Source organism: Microtus ochrogaster, chromosome 19 (genome assembly GCF_000317375.1).
Source record: "Microtus ochrogaster isolate Prairie Vole_2 chromosome 19, MicOch1.0, whole genome shotgun sequence".
Taxonomy (NCBI): domain Eukaryota; kingdom Metazoa; phylum Chordata; class Mammalia; order Rodentia; family Cricetidae; genus Microtus; species Microtus ochrogaster.
Window position 1 is genome coordinate 10,769,630 of NC_022021.1, and position 17,687 is coordinate 10,787,316.

Genomic DNA, 17,687 nt, shown 5'->3' on the forward strand with positions numbered 1-17,687 from the left:
CATAGCACCTAATGAGAGCCCAATATCAGGGACTGGTTTCCAGCACATGGACCTCTAGAGGGTTAGGCACAACCAAACTGTGAATGGCTGGCATGGTCAAGCACTTGAATTTTATGACTTTGGTTTTGTGGAAAAGGAAAACATAGTTATTGACAGTCCGTTTTAATGATAAAAGACAGAAAAAGAAAGTCAAACTGACATCACTCAGTTTAGGGAAGATAAGAAAGTCTGTCCAGATTAATTTCCCGGTGCATTAATCAGAAATTTGGATCCTAACGCTGTGTGCCTTATCTTAGTATAAATGGTGAATTGCACGGTTAAGGCAAGCTGTGCAGTTAAAATCTTGCAGTACGGATTTTGGCAAGAAAAGTGTTCTAAGTGGTTTCCAACTCTTCGTGTATAGGGAACCTCATTCATAGAAATCAAATTTTTTTTCCTTGACTTCTCCCCTATTACTGAATTCTTTCAAGTGAATTTTTCCCGAAAGGCAAACTAATATCTAACCGACCAAAATTGACTTCCTTTGGGGGGTCTGCCAGCCACTTTATCTGAAGCACATGGCTGTGTTATGCATCCTTCCTATGAGAAGTAGGAGGTCCAAACAGTATCACAAGGCAACCTTCCAGCGCACATTATCCCGAACAGTAAGTCTGCCGCTGCCTGCAACAGACCTAAAGGAGTAAATCAGACCTTTGACTGTTTGCAGAGATGAGCCACATTCCTTGCAAACTGTGACTGGAGAGCACTGAAGTCAGGGGAGGAATTTAAATCCCTTAGGATGAAAATCTCCAAACTGCACCAAGAGGAATCAATTAGACCAGAGTCAGGGGGGTGAGTTCCAGTGGGGCTACCATGGGCAGCATATAAAGCAAGCATTGGAAGGTGGTATTTTTTAATCTATGAATTGGTAAAATGATGGCAAAGTCAATTTTATATGGAGATCAAGAAGGTTCTCCTTTGTGTCTAAAATTCTGTCTAAAAATGCTGCAGTTTTTTAGTTTTTTGTTTTACATAAAACTATTTCAATGTATTTTTGAGATACATTTTACGAAGATCAAAATTATTTCGGTATAGATCGTAAAAGGGCTTGGTTGTTTTACTTTTAATTAACTCAAAAGCTTGGTGAGTTTGCGTCAGAATTTCCCAGTTATTCCTCTTTGGAGGAAGGAAGTACACATTCCAAACCGTGTCCCTAAAGTTGTCTGCTCAGGGTGTTTCTTCTTTTCATAAATCTTACATGACAAGAGCCCGTGGCCTCCCAGAGAGCTCTCTGGGGAGTGAACTCTTCCAGACCTTTTGAAGTCATTGCACAAATACAGTGTTCATGTCCCTGTTAGCGGGAATCTTCCTCCCATCTCTAGTGAACCATCTGCTTCGAGAAGGTGTGTTGAAAAGAAATTAGTGGCAACTATGTCACAAGTAAGTCAGTTTCTCTGCAGCCTCAGAGGTTTTAGGCCTATTGCTCTGCTGGTTTTTCTCCTTTGAAAACTGTTTTTAACTAAGGAAGCTGCAACTAGATAGTGCCTTTTCAGTCCAAAGATGTGCACAGCCACTCACTTCACGGGGATCAGTTGCAGTTACTTGACAATGATGTCTTTGTCACTGTGATCAAAACTTTTGAATCATTTTCCTCAGGAACATTGCGTTTCACTCAGGGACTAAGGAGCCACGTTTGTACGATGTCGATAAGTTTGCTAAACGTTGGCCTTGTTTCTTCCCAGACACGGAGACCTGTGACTATGGCTGGCACAAGTTCCAGGGGCAGTGCTACAAGTACTTCGCTCACCGCCGCACATGGGATGCTGCAGAGAGGGAGTGTCGCCTGCAGGGTGCCCACCTCACGAGCATCCTGTCTCACGAGGAACAGATGTTTGTGAATCGTATGTACCGGACATCAGTTGTTTGGAACCTTGCTCATCTCTCTGCTGTCTTAGCTTTCTTTGGATCCCAGTTTAAAGTAGTTTGCTAGGCCTTTGTTCAGTGTATGAGGTCTCTCGCCTGTGAGCTATGTAAGATAAACTCTGTTACCGCCTCCACTTTAGGATACCTTTAGGTAGGGTCCAAGAAGCCATTACTTAGTGCAGCTGCAGTGACAGGTATAGCTATAGGTTGGATCATAAGCAATTGCTACTTGATCTTTACCCTCACACAGAGAGTTATTTCTTCTGGCTCAATATAGTTCTTGTCACGTTTAGTTATCATTATCATTCTGTTTTGAATATTTGAATATTGAATAAAGTTGCTTTGAGGGTTATCCTGCAAATCAGAGCTGTGACTAGCATCCTAATTGTAACTGTGCGTCCCGATTCTCCTACAGTGGTCTCCTAATGTTAGAAAGTGAGCTGTCTATCAAGATCACAGAGAGGTGAAGATTGAAAGCGGATAAAATCTAGTACTGGGGCTGTTTCCTAACGTTAATCTTAAGTCATAGCAAAGAGGGGGAAGCAAGTGTGTATCCAGCACAGGGTCAACTACTTTGCTCATGAAACATAGTTTGATGCTCAATCAGTTGTATCCTCTATCATTTTGTTGTATCCTCATATTCTTTTGGAATAGTTTTGTTAATTTGTAATCTGGGTAATCTGGGTAATCTGGGTAGAGTTTATTGAACTCTACTGCCTGATATTTTAGCTAGTAACTCATGTTATGGTAAATGTCTTTGAAAGTAATTTTTCAGGACTATTTGGTCTTCGTGTTTATTATTTGGAGAAAAGAGATTTTTTTTTTCCAAGTGAGGGTAGACTGCAAAATCTGGTGTATTTCAGTGGGCCACTAGATCTTTCCCAATGACATAGATTAGCAAGAAAATAAGTAGATGCTTTCTATTATGAGTGAAGATTGAACATAATTTAATTATGATTGATTCCCAGGGAAATGATTGCCTCTGATATATTAATTTTTCATAGTGTTTGAAAATGTGTTTATTAATGTAATGCTCATTAAGTGGAAGAAGAATAAAGTAAGAAAGATTTATGAACAGCTAAGTAAAAAAAAAAAACAGAGAAGAGGATGCATAACTCACTCTGAGAATAGTTTTCTTTGAAATAGTGCTTTGGAACAGAGGTAAAACATCTGTCTTCTGTCACATAGGTGTGGGCCATGATTACCAGTGGATAGGCCTCAATGACAAGATGTTTGAGCACGACTTCCGTTGGACTGATGGCAGCGCACTGGTAAGATGCTGATGGAGATGAAGCTTCAGGGTCCTATGCAATGGTTTGGGTTATACAGAGCAATGCGCTGGGTAGCAGCACTCCTTGAAACAATGACTAAGTGTTCTCAGCTAGCTCCTCTAGCCTTCTTGTCCCTTTCCCCGAGTAGTGGCGTCCTTAAAGAAGAGTAGAGCAAACTCTGTGGAAAGGGACAGCTAGACCATAAAAATTGTGCTCGACCATGCTTTCAGGTGGTTATCAAAGGAGAAGAATAAATATAAGAGAGACAAGAGAGTCTTTGACAGGTACCTTTTTCTTCTTACACAATTGCAATGAAATTCCACTATAAAGCGTGGCTCATTTTTATGTAGGAAAAGGGTTCATTTTTTAATATAAGGAAATTTACAATGTTGTAAATCTCATTCTGTTTCTTTATTGCTGAATAGTCTTTTTTATTTATTACTTATTTCTGTTTCTTTCCATAAGAAATACAACTTGGCAATTCTGGCTATAACTCTGCTTAAACTGCACTAGTTTTTGTTTGTTTTGGTTTTTAGGAAGGGGCTCACTATGTAATTCAGACTGGCCGGCTGCTCAGTATGTAGTATAATAAGTTCTTAAATCTGAATGGACAAGAGAACCTAGTGTTTTAGGGCTAGCGCAGCTGTGATTGGCCACACTGAATGTGCTCAGTGCCACTGTGCATAACGGCCACTTGTGAATAATTAAACACCTTCTCCCAGGCCTCAGGGCAGATGTGTTCTAGCAAAGCCCCTAGCAGCTGTAGTTTTTGGGCAGTCCCGGTGTTTCCGAAATTCCATCAGCATGGAGAGCCACTCAGCTGGACAGTAAGTGTAAGTAAGTTCTAAATATGATAACAGGAAAATATTATATGTAATTTTTAAGTTTAAGGTTTAAGTTTTGTATATGAATCACTTAAGTGATTAAATTGTACTTGTACTTACTACCTGCCAGTCATCTGGATTTGTGTTTGGCAAAGCTAAAGGTCATTCTGGAATGAGTGTGGAACTCCTCTCTATTTCTGGAATCTCTGCTCTGTCCAATGATTCCTATCTGGACAATTAGGGCTCACTACACTCTAGCTATCCACTGAGTTCACACATCTGGGCCTGGATAGCCACTGTGTTTACATATCTGAGTCTAGATATCCACTGAGAGAGTTCAAACATCTGGGTAGAGTCAAGATACCCATAGAATTCACCTGTTAGTTGAGTTCTCTGTCCAGCATCCCCAAACTGTGGTTACAAGGCCTGTACCTGAGTTCAGTACTATGTCCAGAGTCAATTTTTCTTCTGGCTCGTCCCCCTTTTCCGTGGATAAATAGCATAATTTACTATAATTTTTATTTGAGTAACTCCACATAAAGCTCAGCTGGCCCTCTCCCTGTCAGCACCATGTCTGGGAAATTAGCACTATTTGTCATTCAAGATCATAAGGAGGCTTTTGGAAAAAAAAATTGTTTTCCTGCAACGGAAATATATTACAGGAAAAACTTTGGGGAGGGAAGACATTTTTTGCTTCTTGGTTTCAGGGAGTTTTAGTCACTGTGCAAATATAGTGCAGTGCAGAATAGTTGATAATGGAAGGGTATTGATGGGTCCTTATACCATGCTGGTCCTGGAAGCAGGCGACTGAATGTAGGCACCAGGCAATAAATAGCCTTCCAAGTCCCACCTGTAAACACCCACTTTGCTAGCTAGGTTCCACTTGCAAGCCTCCTAAACTCCACCCAGAAAATAGCACTGCTGACAAGCAAGTAGTCAAATGATGGGCTGGTGGGGAACATTTCAGAACCAAGCCAGAACAAAATGAATTGGAGCACACATTCGGTTTTAGCGCATTCCCTGACCGAATTCTGCCGCAGTAGTACCTGCCCGGAGTCTAACTGCTGCAAAGCTTTCCTTCTCATACTTCAGAGAGACATGCCATTTCCTGTGAGCTGCTCTTTTTCAAACAGAAACTGGAATGCTCAAGACTCAGTTGGTCAAGTTTACTTGGCAATGCATGTGTCCTGTACATCTGGGCCTCTACCCCGCCACCTTGTTTTTGATTTCCTATCAAAATAAACCCTATATTACTGAGCCCTGTAAGCTAGTTCCATAAGACCAGACTGACCTCTTTCTGGCAACTATACGGAGTATGAAAAACATCTTAGGGAGTGTACCTTCTCTGCCACATCCATACACCTAGGGAATGTACCTTGTCTGACACATGTACACAGATGAGCTTTCGGTATCATTATTCTCCTGTTCCACACGAAAGCAAACCAACTCATTTTGTTTGTGTTTGTTGCTTTTGCATTTATTTATTCAATGTTCTTTGACAATCTCTTCTATGTATCTAAAGCTGCAGTGAGTTCTTATCAATCTTTTCTTTTCTCCCCCTCTCTCCTGCCATCTTCCCTCTTCCCCTTTGCCACATCTTTTTTGTCTGATTCTGTGACACACTGAGTTTAACTAGTGTGGCCTGTGTGCCCTCGGGTTTAGAACTATGCATTGGAACTCGATGCGCTCACCATTGGGTACACAGATGAAGACAATGACTGTGTCTTCCCCTGCAACCAGCTGTATCCAGCTGTTCATCGGGGAGGCAAAGAGCCTGGAGTCCCTCCTGGATGTACGCATGCATGACTATTGACAGGCCCAGTTTTGGGAAGGGCCAGTGTAGGTGACCATGGCTGCCTTGAGATCATATTTGCCATGGCTGTGCTATGCTCAGAAGATAATAGCTTATGACTATTTTCTTAAATTTTCTCTCTAGTTATCTCTCTGCCTCATCTGTGCCCATAAATTTTTCACATAGGCATGCAATCTTATAAAGTTAATCTAATTATCATTTCTACGCTCAAGATTGACTCTAAATACAGTAAGACGGTGAGCATTGCACGTTTTCAAGAGAGAGAAGTATCTACTGGGATGTTGTTAAGGGAAGACAGAATAATGTAATGTGACAACCATAGAACATTAGCTGGAGGCTTAGTCTTAGCAAGTCCCACATATCATTAAAGTCTGAGGACCGAGCCTTTACTAGAATAAATCGTGTAAACAAGCGAGGTTAATTAAAGAAACGACCAAAGTACATCCAGAACAAACTGATACACCCTTGATTTCTTCTTAATCCAGTCTTTGTGTTAGAGAAATAAAAACATGTTAAGGAGTGTTCCCTAACTTTGAACATTTGGGACCAGAAGTGCACAGCTGCCCACCAGCCTGCCTACATTTGACTGATCTCTGGCCCAGTTTTCTTCCTTTGGATCCACCCTTCCCTCTATCCTCCTTCGTTCGGAGACAGCCTAGGTGTTTCCTGAATTCCCCCTAGATCTTGTGTAGTCCCCTTCTCCTTAACAGGTTCCATATGTGTGCAGGCACTGGCTAAAGTAACTTTCCTTTGCTTCGCTGTGTAGTCCAAGGGTTTCCACTTTAACATGTCCTTACAGTGGCCAAGTCTTCCTCTGGAAGAATGGTACCTGATTACTCTTGGGGAAAGTCAATTGGCCACGTGCAGTTTCAAAGACCTCGCTTCTGTATTAGGCTGCTTTCTCTCCTCTTCCGCCATTTCAGATATTTTGTTTGACAGTTATTAGAGTTATCCAGCTTGGGAGGGAGAGCGGTATCAAAAGAAAAAAAAAAGAAAAAGACAAAGAATGCTTGCTATTTACCTGATACTATCTTTTGCTTTTCTTGCTATATTTGGTATCCAGGAATAATCAGTATAATCCAGGGTGGAAAAAAGCTTCAGTTAGATCTCAGTGTCAGTGATTTGCTTTATTTAAATAATTAAATTTCCAAGAAGCTGGCAGTATAATAATATCATATTTAACATGAGTGTTCTTTATAGCTAGACTAATTCAGTTCATATGCTGTGCTAAGGTAGTGGTTCTGTTTGGCTAAGTTATCAGAATCGCCTGTATTCCTCAGATTCTGATTAATCTTTACATTTTATTGGCCTCTATAATAAAATGTTGATAATAGTGATAAAAAGCCAAATTCTTGCTTATGTTATAGTTGAAGAATCTTTTCATTATTTATTTGGGGAATTTGCCCAATAACTTTCATAAAGTATTGTTCTGAATACAATAGTATCCAGCCTTCTCTTGTGATCTATGCTTTCATTATTATTTTTCTTAACACATTTCAGCTTTCACGTTGTTTCTTGCAAGTAGTTTTCCACTGCAGGTGCTTCTAGGTTAGGGATGCAGGCATGTGTCTACTTCTCCTTTTAGTTCTAGGTCCCCATCTGGTGAAGAACCATGTAGTCCCTGTGTGTACAGTGCACAGTCTCTGAGTTCATATGTGTCCTGATCATATTTATTTAGAAAGTTTTAGTTTTGGGGGTCATCCATCCTCTCTGACCCCTATACCCTTTCCATCTCTTCAGTGGGGTACACTGGACCCTGAATAGAGTGATTTGATGGAGTTTCCCTGTTTAGGGCTGTTGCTATGTTTCTTTGTCTATCCAGTAAGTACTAAAAAGCTTATTGAATCATAGGGCTAGAAATGTCATATTTCTAATCCTAACCATCTCGGGTTGCCTTTGATATCTGTGTTGTAGATTAAAATAGGTTAATTAACAGTGTAATTAATTTTAATTGCTGTTTTTATTAAAAGTCCACTTAAAGTATTTCTGAATCCCCCTCCCCATTTTAGTAATTGTGACTTAGCATTGTCAAGCTAGCACAGCCAGTACTTCAGAACCCCTTCTTCTCCAGCCTGTTATTAGAATTGTGACACAGAAAAAACCGCATTGGTGTGGGTTTGCCCTTATATCCAGAGATCCTTTTTCTTTTTTTCATAAAATAGTCAAACAGTGGATTGTAAGGAAAACAAAGCTTTGAAATGAATAGAAATAGTACAAAAACAGACTATAACTGAGAGAGACATTCTAAAGGACAGAGAAAAGCAGTAAGAAATCACAGACAATAAACCCTTGCTCATTTTTCTGCAGCAATGCGTCACTGCGGTCCTTTCACAGACACCAGAGGCTGTCCTTCATCTCCTGTGTGTCTCGGGCAGCAAAAGAGAGTACTAACTCACTCACTCAGAGGTGCTTGCTGGACGTGTTCATAGATTTCTACTCACAAGAAAGGGTTGGATATGATTTGGCAGAAAATGATTGAAAATAAAGTCTCTCTCTCTCTCTCTCTCTCTCTCTCTCTCTATATATATATATACACATATATGTGTGTGTGTATAATGTGTGTGTATGAATGTATGTACGTGTATGTGTGCACGTATGTGTGTATGTATGCATGTATGTGTGTATGTAAGTGTACACTTTAAAAATAATATATGTTTTTAAAACAATATTTTTGAAAATAACAGGTAGAGAGAATTTTGAGTTTTCACACAAAGACATGATAAATGTTTGAGATGATTAGTTACTCTAATGTGATTTTTTTCATGTCACTTCAGTATTGAAACACCACACTGTATGCTAAAACATGTATTACTGTGTGTCAATTAAATATAAAAATATTTTTAAAATTCTGTTCTCCCACCAAAGAGTCTTTAAGTTTGACGTTTTCACCTGGGAAGTCTTAGAAGGCCTTTTAAAAAAGATATTTGTGCATGTTTTATCTGTGATGTGGTTTTAGCTCCCAGCCAAATGCCACATCTTTGTGAGCAAGTCGCACTGTGTGTCAGTATTAATTTAATTATGTTGAACTTTGCAGGCTTCATTATATTAAATTCAAAGCCAAGAAAAGCATATGCCCTTTCTTCAGCCTTTAACATATTACTCATGAGTAGAAGACTGTAGATTTCTTTCTACCAAAGCCCACTACATTGCTAATGAAAATTTTTACTTCTGTTGTGGTTTAATTTGATTTGAATCAACAGATGTTTCTTCTGAACTTACATGCAGGATACTATGAGTCATGCTCTAGCTCCAGAACTCAAAACTCATGCCCATACCTTTTGTTCTTGCTGCTCGGATGTCTAAGGATGGGTTTAAATTGCCTAAGACAATGTTTGCCACCACGGGAAAATCACCTTGTAATTGGCCAGTCTGTCCGGCAAGTGAAGAAAACTTAATGAATACGGGGGTCCCTTTTCCAGCACCACAGGAAACTTTAGAACCACATGCACATGTTTAAATTTAGCTGCTAATTAGTTGAAGGCTGTGCGCAACCATGGAAAAAGCAAAGGGAAAGAGGTTGAACGGGTTTGGCACTTTCTCCAGCCTTTGGTTCCTTAGCATCTCATGACTGATGACTTGTGCAAACAAGCTCGTGTGGGAGCCTACTGGCACGGTGCTTTGCATGGATTAAGTGCACGTTGCTCCATTGCTCCGTGGGGCTCTGCCTGGGGCCCCTGTCTCACAGTGGTCTCACAGTGGGCGGAACTCACATCCCTCTGGAAATGCTGCTGATAATTACTGCTTTGTCAGGCAGTGAGCTCACACATTTCCCAAGATTAGTGCCTTACTCAAGAGTGGCCAGATTGTCTCTCCCGCGCAGAACTTTGCCAGCTAGGAAAGTAATGGGCACATTGCCACTTTAACAGCTATCTGGAGACCCCAAGTTAATTTTCCTTCCCTTCAGCATGCTCAGTTTGGTAGAGTCCAACTGCAGGCTTCCAGCGCGGAGCGACACCCAAACAAACGCCTCTTTCTCCTCTGAAACAAAGCTGCTCTTTTCTTTTCCAGTTGTGGGTTCAACTAAATGATAACAGAAAAACCACAACCTCCCGCAAAACATAAATAAATCATGACCCAGACCAGCTTGCAGGGATCAAAAGAGGGTATACCCACCTTGCGGGAAAGGAACTTGCTTCCTTCAAGTAGAACAGTTAAATATGACCCCTGCAGACTGCGAACAAATGCCTATTGTGCACCAGCTATCCAGGAGGGAAGGCGTTTGAAAGGGACCAAATGTTTTGATTTTTGTAATAAGTGGTCCCAGAGCCTTTTCCTCAGATAACCATTTGCCCTGTGTTGGGAAAGACTGAAGCTCACTCTAGAGGTTACTTAGTGAAAAGCTAACTACTTATCAATGTGTGTGCATGTGCAAGACAGTGCATGACTCTGTATATGTGTGTGTGTGTGTGCGCGCGCGTGCTGACTCTAGAGGTTCCCTAGTAAAAAGCTAACTATTTATCAGTGTGTGTGCCTGTGTGTGACTCTGTGTGTGTGTGTGTGCGCGCGCGCACCTGCTGACTCTAGAGGTTACCTAGTGAAAAACTACTGATCAGTATGTGTGCATGATTGTACAAGTGTGTGTGTGTGCTATAGGTAGGTACCTATCTTAAAAAAGTTTTGTATATAGAATTTGCTTGTATTCTTTGGCAACAGTCTTCTTGTCCTTGGTGGCATGGGCTTTATTTGGATTTTGTTTGTAGTTCTCGGAGGTCAGTAGTAGTATAATGGACACTGGTGATAAATGAAGTTTGCCCAGAGAATTCAGCTTGTGTTACAGGCATGATATACTCAGAAAATAAGTTTTCAGATTCACACAGCAGTTGTTTCATTTTTGTGCGTTGGTGCTAATTATTGATTGGTCCTGCTTATAAAGATGTTTGGTGGATACACTAGACGTGACTTTACTTCGGATGAAATTTTACTATTGATGTAAATCAAGTAAATCATCAGATACTATTAATAGGATCATAGAGAAACAAGTTTTTGGAGGTGCATTGGCAGAAAGTTCTTATGACAGATAATATCAGTCAATAACAGAACAGGTTGAGATTAGAAGTTACTATGTAGCCAAGCTTTGTCTTGTTCTGAAGTCTTTCTCAAGATTGGCAGGACATGCCACAGGTAAACCCTTAAGTTTTTTCTCCATTTGGAGTTAATAATTGTGATTCTAAAATGCTGACAAAAAGTTATGACCACAATGAGGGGTCTATGTCACCACCTAGTGGTCACATTGTGCTTTGGGTTTCAAAATGAACACCACTAGAGCAAGGAGGAATGTTTAGGTTTCTATAGCCTTGATGTGTATAGTATTGTAAGCCTATAGCTAAATGCAAAATGAGATAATTTTAAAGTTCAACAGGAAGCTACCAGTTAATCATATGCTTGATAAAGTCCTGGTAGATAAGGCTAACATTAGCTCTGCTCTTTCCTGAACTTTCACTCCAAACATAGTGATAAAAATCAATAGAATAGCTTCCTTGGTTTCTTTTCTTGAGAGGTAACCTGAGAGGACTTCTGTGATTTAGTATGAAGCCTTTTTGCCCCCCTGTGAATTCATTTATTTGTGTTTGGAGCAAAAGGATAAGTGGAGAGCAATGAATGGATTTATCAAGGAAAATAAATCCAAATTATAGTTGGAAGTTTAATAAATTTCCCTTTTCAAATCATGCCTGGAAAGCTGTCACGATTGATTCTACTAACAGGTTGTGGATAATATTTAAATGTTCTTAGCACCATGAAAATAGTTCTAAAAGATAGTCTTTAATTATTACGTTAGGAAATCCAAAGGATGGTGAATTTTCAAGTATAAAATACAGTGGCATCTAAGCTTAGGACTTATAATAAATATTTGAGGGTCCTTGCAGTCACAGAGTGAGGGTTTAAAGTGCCAGTGATAGCCGAGATACCCCCACAGCACAGACTTCATCTGGCCCTGATGGGCAGCCAGCGTTTACCAAGTGTTCCATTCGCTTTCTGCACAATAGACAGCTCCAACTTCCCGTCTCGCAGGGAATCTTTCTCTCTACTGCTCTGGTCATCCTGAGTCTTCTCTCTAGTACATTTCAGCAGAAATTCATCTGCTACACAAGTCTGTATGCATAAGGACATCCTAGAATTTATCCACACACCCTCTAGGTGCCCATAATTATTACTAGGGCTATATGGATAGACCCTTGTGCATGCATGTGTGTGTATGAAACAAAAGTACACCTCAAAGCTGTGGCTCACATGCAGATGAAACTTAATAAAATAATAATCATAATAAATAATAATAATACATTATTTAGTGTCTATGACAACTGTTTTCTTTTCTTTTTCACATTGTACTAACTAGGAACCAGCAGAAGAAAAGACTCCCACAGTCTCTAAGGAGAGATTCATTAAGAAAAATCAGTGTTCATTGATTTTCTCTGTGGTTATTTGACCAAATTAAATAAGGTCAAGTGAAAAGAATCAGAAGGGGGACTAGCTACTGCTCAAATTCTTTTTTAATGATTTCTGTATTCTTCTCTCATTTATTACATCCTCACCGCAGATACCCCCTCTGCTTCTCTGATCCCTCTCTCCCACAGATCCACTCCTCCAGTTCCCTTCAGAAAAGAGCAGGTCTCCCAGGAATACCCACCCAACATGGCATACCATGTTGCAATAAGACTAGGCACATCCCCTCATCAAGGCTGGATAAGGCAACCCAGTAGGAGGAATAGGGTCCCAGAAGTAGGCAAGAGAGTAAGAGTCACCCCTACTCACACTATTAGGAATCTCACAAGAACACCAAGCTACACAACCATAACATACATGCAGAAGACCTAGCTTAGACCCAGGCAGACTGCCTGATTGTCATCGTGGTCTCTGTGAGCTCTGTGTAATGGTTGACAGTGTCTGGATGAAGAAAAGGGCTAGGCTCAGGTATCTGAGGAGTTTAGCAAAATATCCTTAAGGAATCATTTCCTTGATCTATCTATCTTCCTTCTTTCTTTCCTTCTTTCCCTCTTCTTTCTTTCTTTCTTTCTTTCTTTCTTTCTTTCTTTCTTTCTTTCCTTCCTTCTTTCTTTCTTTCTTTCTTTCTTTCTTTCTTTCTTTCTTTCTTTCTTGCAAGCTGTGTTTGGTTCTCTCCTAGGTCTCTGGACTGTCCAGCCTCTGCTTCCTGGCCCTCTAGGCAGTGTGAAGTGTGGGTTCCCTCTCCTGGAATGGGCCTCAAATTACTGAAAATTTTTAGATTTTTGTCTGTTTGTTTGTTTTTAAGTTTCATTTATCTTATGTATGCGTGCTTATCTGTATGTACACCTTTATTCCAGAAGAGGGCATCAGATCCTGATATGATGGAGGTGGGACTTGTATCTTACCTGTTGCTTTCATTGGTTAATTAATAAAGAAACTGCCTAGGCCCATTTGATAGGCCAACCCTTAGGTGGGTGGAGTAAACAGAACAGAATGCTGGGAGAAAGAAGCTGAGTCAAGGAGTCACCATGATTCTCCCACTCCAGACAGATGCAGGTTAAGATCTTCCCTGGTAAGCCACCTCATGGGCTACACAGATTATTAGAAATGGGTTAGATCAATATGTAAGAGCTAGCCAACAAGAGGCTGGAACTAATGAACCAGGCAATGTTTAAAAGAACACAGTTTCCATATAATTATTTCGGGGCATAAGCTGACCAGGTGGCAAGAACATAGCCCGCCACTCTTCACAACAAGATCTCGCTAGCTATATATGGCTGTGAGCCATCATGTAGTTGCTGACAATTGAACTCAGGACCTTTGGAAGAGCAACCAGTGCTCTTAACCTCTAGCCATCTCTCCAGCCCAAAAGGTCTCAGTTTTAAGATGATGATAAAAGAGATTTAAACAAGGTGTTTTCAAAAGTCTTCTTTCAGATTTATCTTTATGTATATTAATGTTTTTTCTATGTATATGTATGTGCACCATCTGCATGCCTAGTGCCTGCAGAGTCCAGAAGAGAATGACAGAAGATGGTTTTTGATCCCCTAGCTTACCATGTGGGTGCTGGGAACCAAACCTGGGTCATCTACAACAAGTGCCCTTAAACACTGAGCCATCTCTCTAGTTCCTTACTAGACATTTTAGTATTCTATGAATTCCTTTACCTTGTGTCCTAAGGGTTTTGATCTTTTTAAGATAGAATTTTAGATGACTTATTGCCACATTATTAATGCTTTGAGAATTTTATATAGTGTTTAGATCATATTCACCCCCGCTCTTCTCCTCAGTTTTCTTAAAAGTATTATTATATTTTTTTGGTAGTTTAATACATGGAGGTAGTGTATTTAGATCAGATCCATTCTCCGTCTAACTCCTCCCAGACACTGCCTCCTTTTCCTCTTGCTCTCCCTACTCCACCTTCTCCTACTTCTTCCCTCAAGATTTCTTTGAAAAATCTTAGTATAGACAAAAACAAAAGCAAAAGAAAAGCCCAAAATGTATTTTGGGTGGTGCATGGGGAAAAGAGTGAATTCATTTATGTTTAAGAAATTTTCTTATACCTGTCTGTGGTCCTTGCTACCCGGATGTTCACACTCCTCCTCAGATTTTACTTGGTCTTTATTTGTGTCAATTAAAGACTAATCCAAATGTCAATCACCGCAATAGCAGCTAATGCCTGAAAACCTTCTTTTCTTTTTTTCCAATGAAAGCAGTATTAAAGCTGAACCCAAGACTACTTCCCCCACTCGTTTTAAGGACTAGAGGAAACACCTTGATTTCTAAGTCTTACATAGAGCTAGAAAAAAAAAACCACCTACTCTGTATGAATGGGAATTTTGAATTGCTAGTCTCCATATAATCAGAGATTCTCCTGGTAGTACATCACTGAAAACTTCCCAAATCTGATTCTACTTCAGGTGTGAGAAAGTAGCTGCACCCATCCGAAGGAAGTCCCTTTCAGTTGTTTTGCAATCTGTAATCTGGTTAGGATGCTGCCAGCCTGAGGGGTCACGTGGGCTTCAGAGAACCTGCAGGATAATTTTAACAAGAAAGACTATTTGTAACAAATAACTAAGCGTTTATGATTTGGTAGCCTTAGCGGAATAACTTCAGTCTGCTCTGAGTTTTCCTTAAGGTTGGTTTGAAACAGCTTTCCTGTATATGGAGACAAGTTCTGTATAATAGAACCATACTTATTAGTAGTTGGAGTTTATCCAGTGTTTTTTTTCAGCCATTTTATTATTTTGGCAGGTGATACATTTGAATTTGGTTGGAGGGGTAGCTGAAAAGTGACCGAACTTAATTTAATTGCAATGCTTGTCATTTGAGAACTTGTTTTGCAGATATGGAGAGCTAGCTATTTAATTGGAACTCCCAGAGTAATTTTGTCATATGATACAAAACATTAAGCAATTTCATAGTGGGTCAAATAATTATCTTTTAATAAAACAGAAGAAAATTTACATCTGAGTTGGCATTCCTCTACTTCAGTCCTTTGAGTTTTAGGTCACAGTTTTTCCTTGCCATCAGAGAAGAATGAAAGAGCAAAATAATTTTAGCATTCTCTCTCCAGGGAACGTGAGTTCAAGGTTTGTGGTGAGAAACCCAAGTCTCAGAGGCATAACCATGTAGACATATGGCCAGCACTTATTCTTGTCAAACATTTTGAAGAGAATTTTCTCATCCCAGTGGTCTGAGTCAGGTCAGTTCACAAGACATCATCCAAGACTACAAATCAAGTCTGAAGCTGGTCTGGAATACCTAGAAAGCTTATTTAAAAACACAACAGCCAGGCAGTGGTTGTGCATGCCTTTAATCTCAGCACTTGGGAGGCAGAGGCAGGCAGATCTCTGTGAGTTCGAGGTCAGTCTGGCCTACAAGGGTTAGTTCCAGGACAGGCTTTAAAGCTACAGAGAGTTGAGCATCCAAACTGCCTAGGCTCCCCCAAAGCCAGTATGTGCAGTAGGATCAAAAACCCATTGCCATTGTTCTTGAGTTCTCAGTAGTCCTCATTGTCTGCTATGTAAGTCCGGTCCGGTTTTATCCCACGCTTTTTCAGACCCAGGCTAGCTGGTCTTGGTGAATTCCCGAAAGATCTTTTTGGATGCTCAACTTACTAAACCTGGATGGAGGTGGGCGGTCCTTGGACTTCCCACAGGTCAGGGAACCCTGATTGCTCTTCAAGCTGATGAGGGAGAGGGACTTGATCGGGGGAGGAGGAGGGAAATGGGAGGCGGTGGCGGGGAGGAGGCAGAAATCCTTAATAAATAAATAAATTAAAATTTAAAAAAAAATAAAGTTCTTGTCATACAGGTCAAAAAAAAAAGTTACAGAGAAACCCTGTCTTGAAAGAAAAAAAAACAAAAAACCAAGCAAATGCCAACACCCAAGATGCTTGTTCATAACTCATAGTGAAGGAAAGGATTTCAAGGGGTGGATTTTTCTTTATTTGCTTGAAGAATACTTATTTTGTTGCTAGAGATAATGGAGATGAGAGTTTACATTATTGTAATTGGATTGATTTACTCAGGAGCGACTTCTTCTTAATATTTAATGTTATTTTGAATCCACAGCTATTTATTTATTTATTTATTTATTTATTTATTTATTTATTTATATTCATTTGCTATAAAAGTTAAGTAAGCCTATAAAACAATTAAGGAGGAAGCAGCAATCTGGGCTTCCTTTGCTGCGTCAATTTGGCAATAACAGAAACAAATCTGAAGCATCTTAGCTAAGGTAAATGGCACAACTGAGTTATCAGGAGGCAGCAGTGTGACACGCCTATAGGCATTAGACATTCTTATACAAACTACATACACAATTTAGCCAGAGCTCTGCCGACCAACACCAAAAGCACACATTTGGAAACATTGTTAGGTGCCAGATTCAATTCTCCTCAAAGACTGTAATATCATTTGTCAATTTAAGCACCAAGAGACAGCTCACTGGCATAGAACTCAAATTAACTTCAGTGTGAAAATGGCACAGGTGTTATTCAGACCGGTAGGAAATGTCGGCTGAAGAGTACAAAACTGTCGAGTGTCTTTGGGAGCGTTCAGGGGCATCTGCTGGGGTTAGCTTAACCCAGCGTAGCTAGAATATCTGTGACTACTTTAGATAAATGCGTAGGTAATTTTATAACATTTACTTTCACTGGTTAGAAACATAACTGTTCTTGTTCTGTGGAATTTAGAAAATATGTAAAAATACTCTTGGTGTCATAGTACTCAGTATGACATTTTACTGGATTTTGTTTTGGTATTATAGACATATGAAATGGCATCTGAAATGATGTGTGAGTCTGGCATTATCTTATCTCTAAATTTATATTCTCATTTCTTTGAATAGTCTTCAAGAATAATTTATTTTGTGATTATATAACTTTCCATTTTTCTGTCCACATCAAAATATGATCTTCCTATATAATGGTTTCCATTTAACTTTCCTATAAAGAGTATTTATCATAAATGTTGTTCTTATCTTTGGTTATTTTTTAGAATAGAATATAATGAGCAGAATTATGAATCCAAGGGCAGAAACCTTTTGAGGTTCCTGATACACAGTGCCAAGCATTTTCAGAAAGCTTATTTCTACCATCTAAATTATAGCTGCAATCTCCCCTATTTTTTGCTGTCAGCAAGGGACTTCTGTGAGGAGGATAATGAATTGGGTTATTAAGAAATGTTCACTATAGTTCTTTATTTCTAAATATCACACTGCTTAAACCACATGTCATATATAGCTCTAAACACTAAATATGAAGTAGAAAAGAAAATAAGCCAATAAGCAAGTTCTCACTGAACATATATTTTACTCCATAGAAGAAAGATAACAAATAGACTAGTTATGAAGGATGTTCGAGAGTGGTGACTGTCAGGTAGAAACTTCTGGGGATGAGCGGCATGGGAGAGATGATTAAGGAGGGACTAT

At 39.7% G+C, this 17,687-nt stretch overlaps 1 protein-coding gene across 3 annotated transcripts in view; it reads left to right on the forward strand.

Annotated features, from left to right (window-relative positions):
* Vcan (versican) overlaps positions 1 to 17,687 on the forward strand; it is a 99,868-nt gene that overhangs the window by 71,409 nt on the left and 10,772 nt on the right. For all 3 annotated transcript variants that reach the window (XM_013349671.2, XM_005356522.3, XM_026783720.1), the window contains 2 exons: positions 1,722 to 1,880; positions 3,091 to 3,173. In XM_013349671.2, coding sequence (XP_013205125.1) covers positions 1,722 to 1,880; positions 3,091 to 3,173 — 242 coding nt within the window. The remainder of the gene's footprint in view (positions 1 to 1,721; positions 1,881 to 3,090; positions 3,174 to 17,687) is intronic.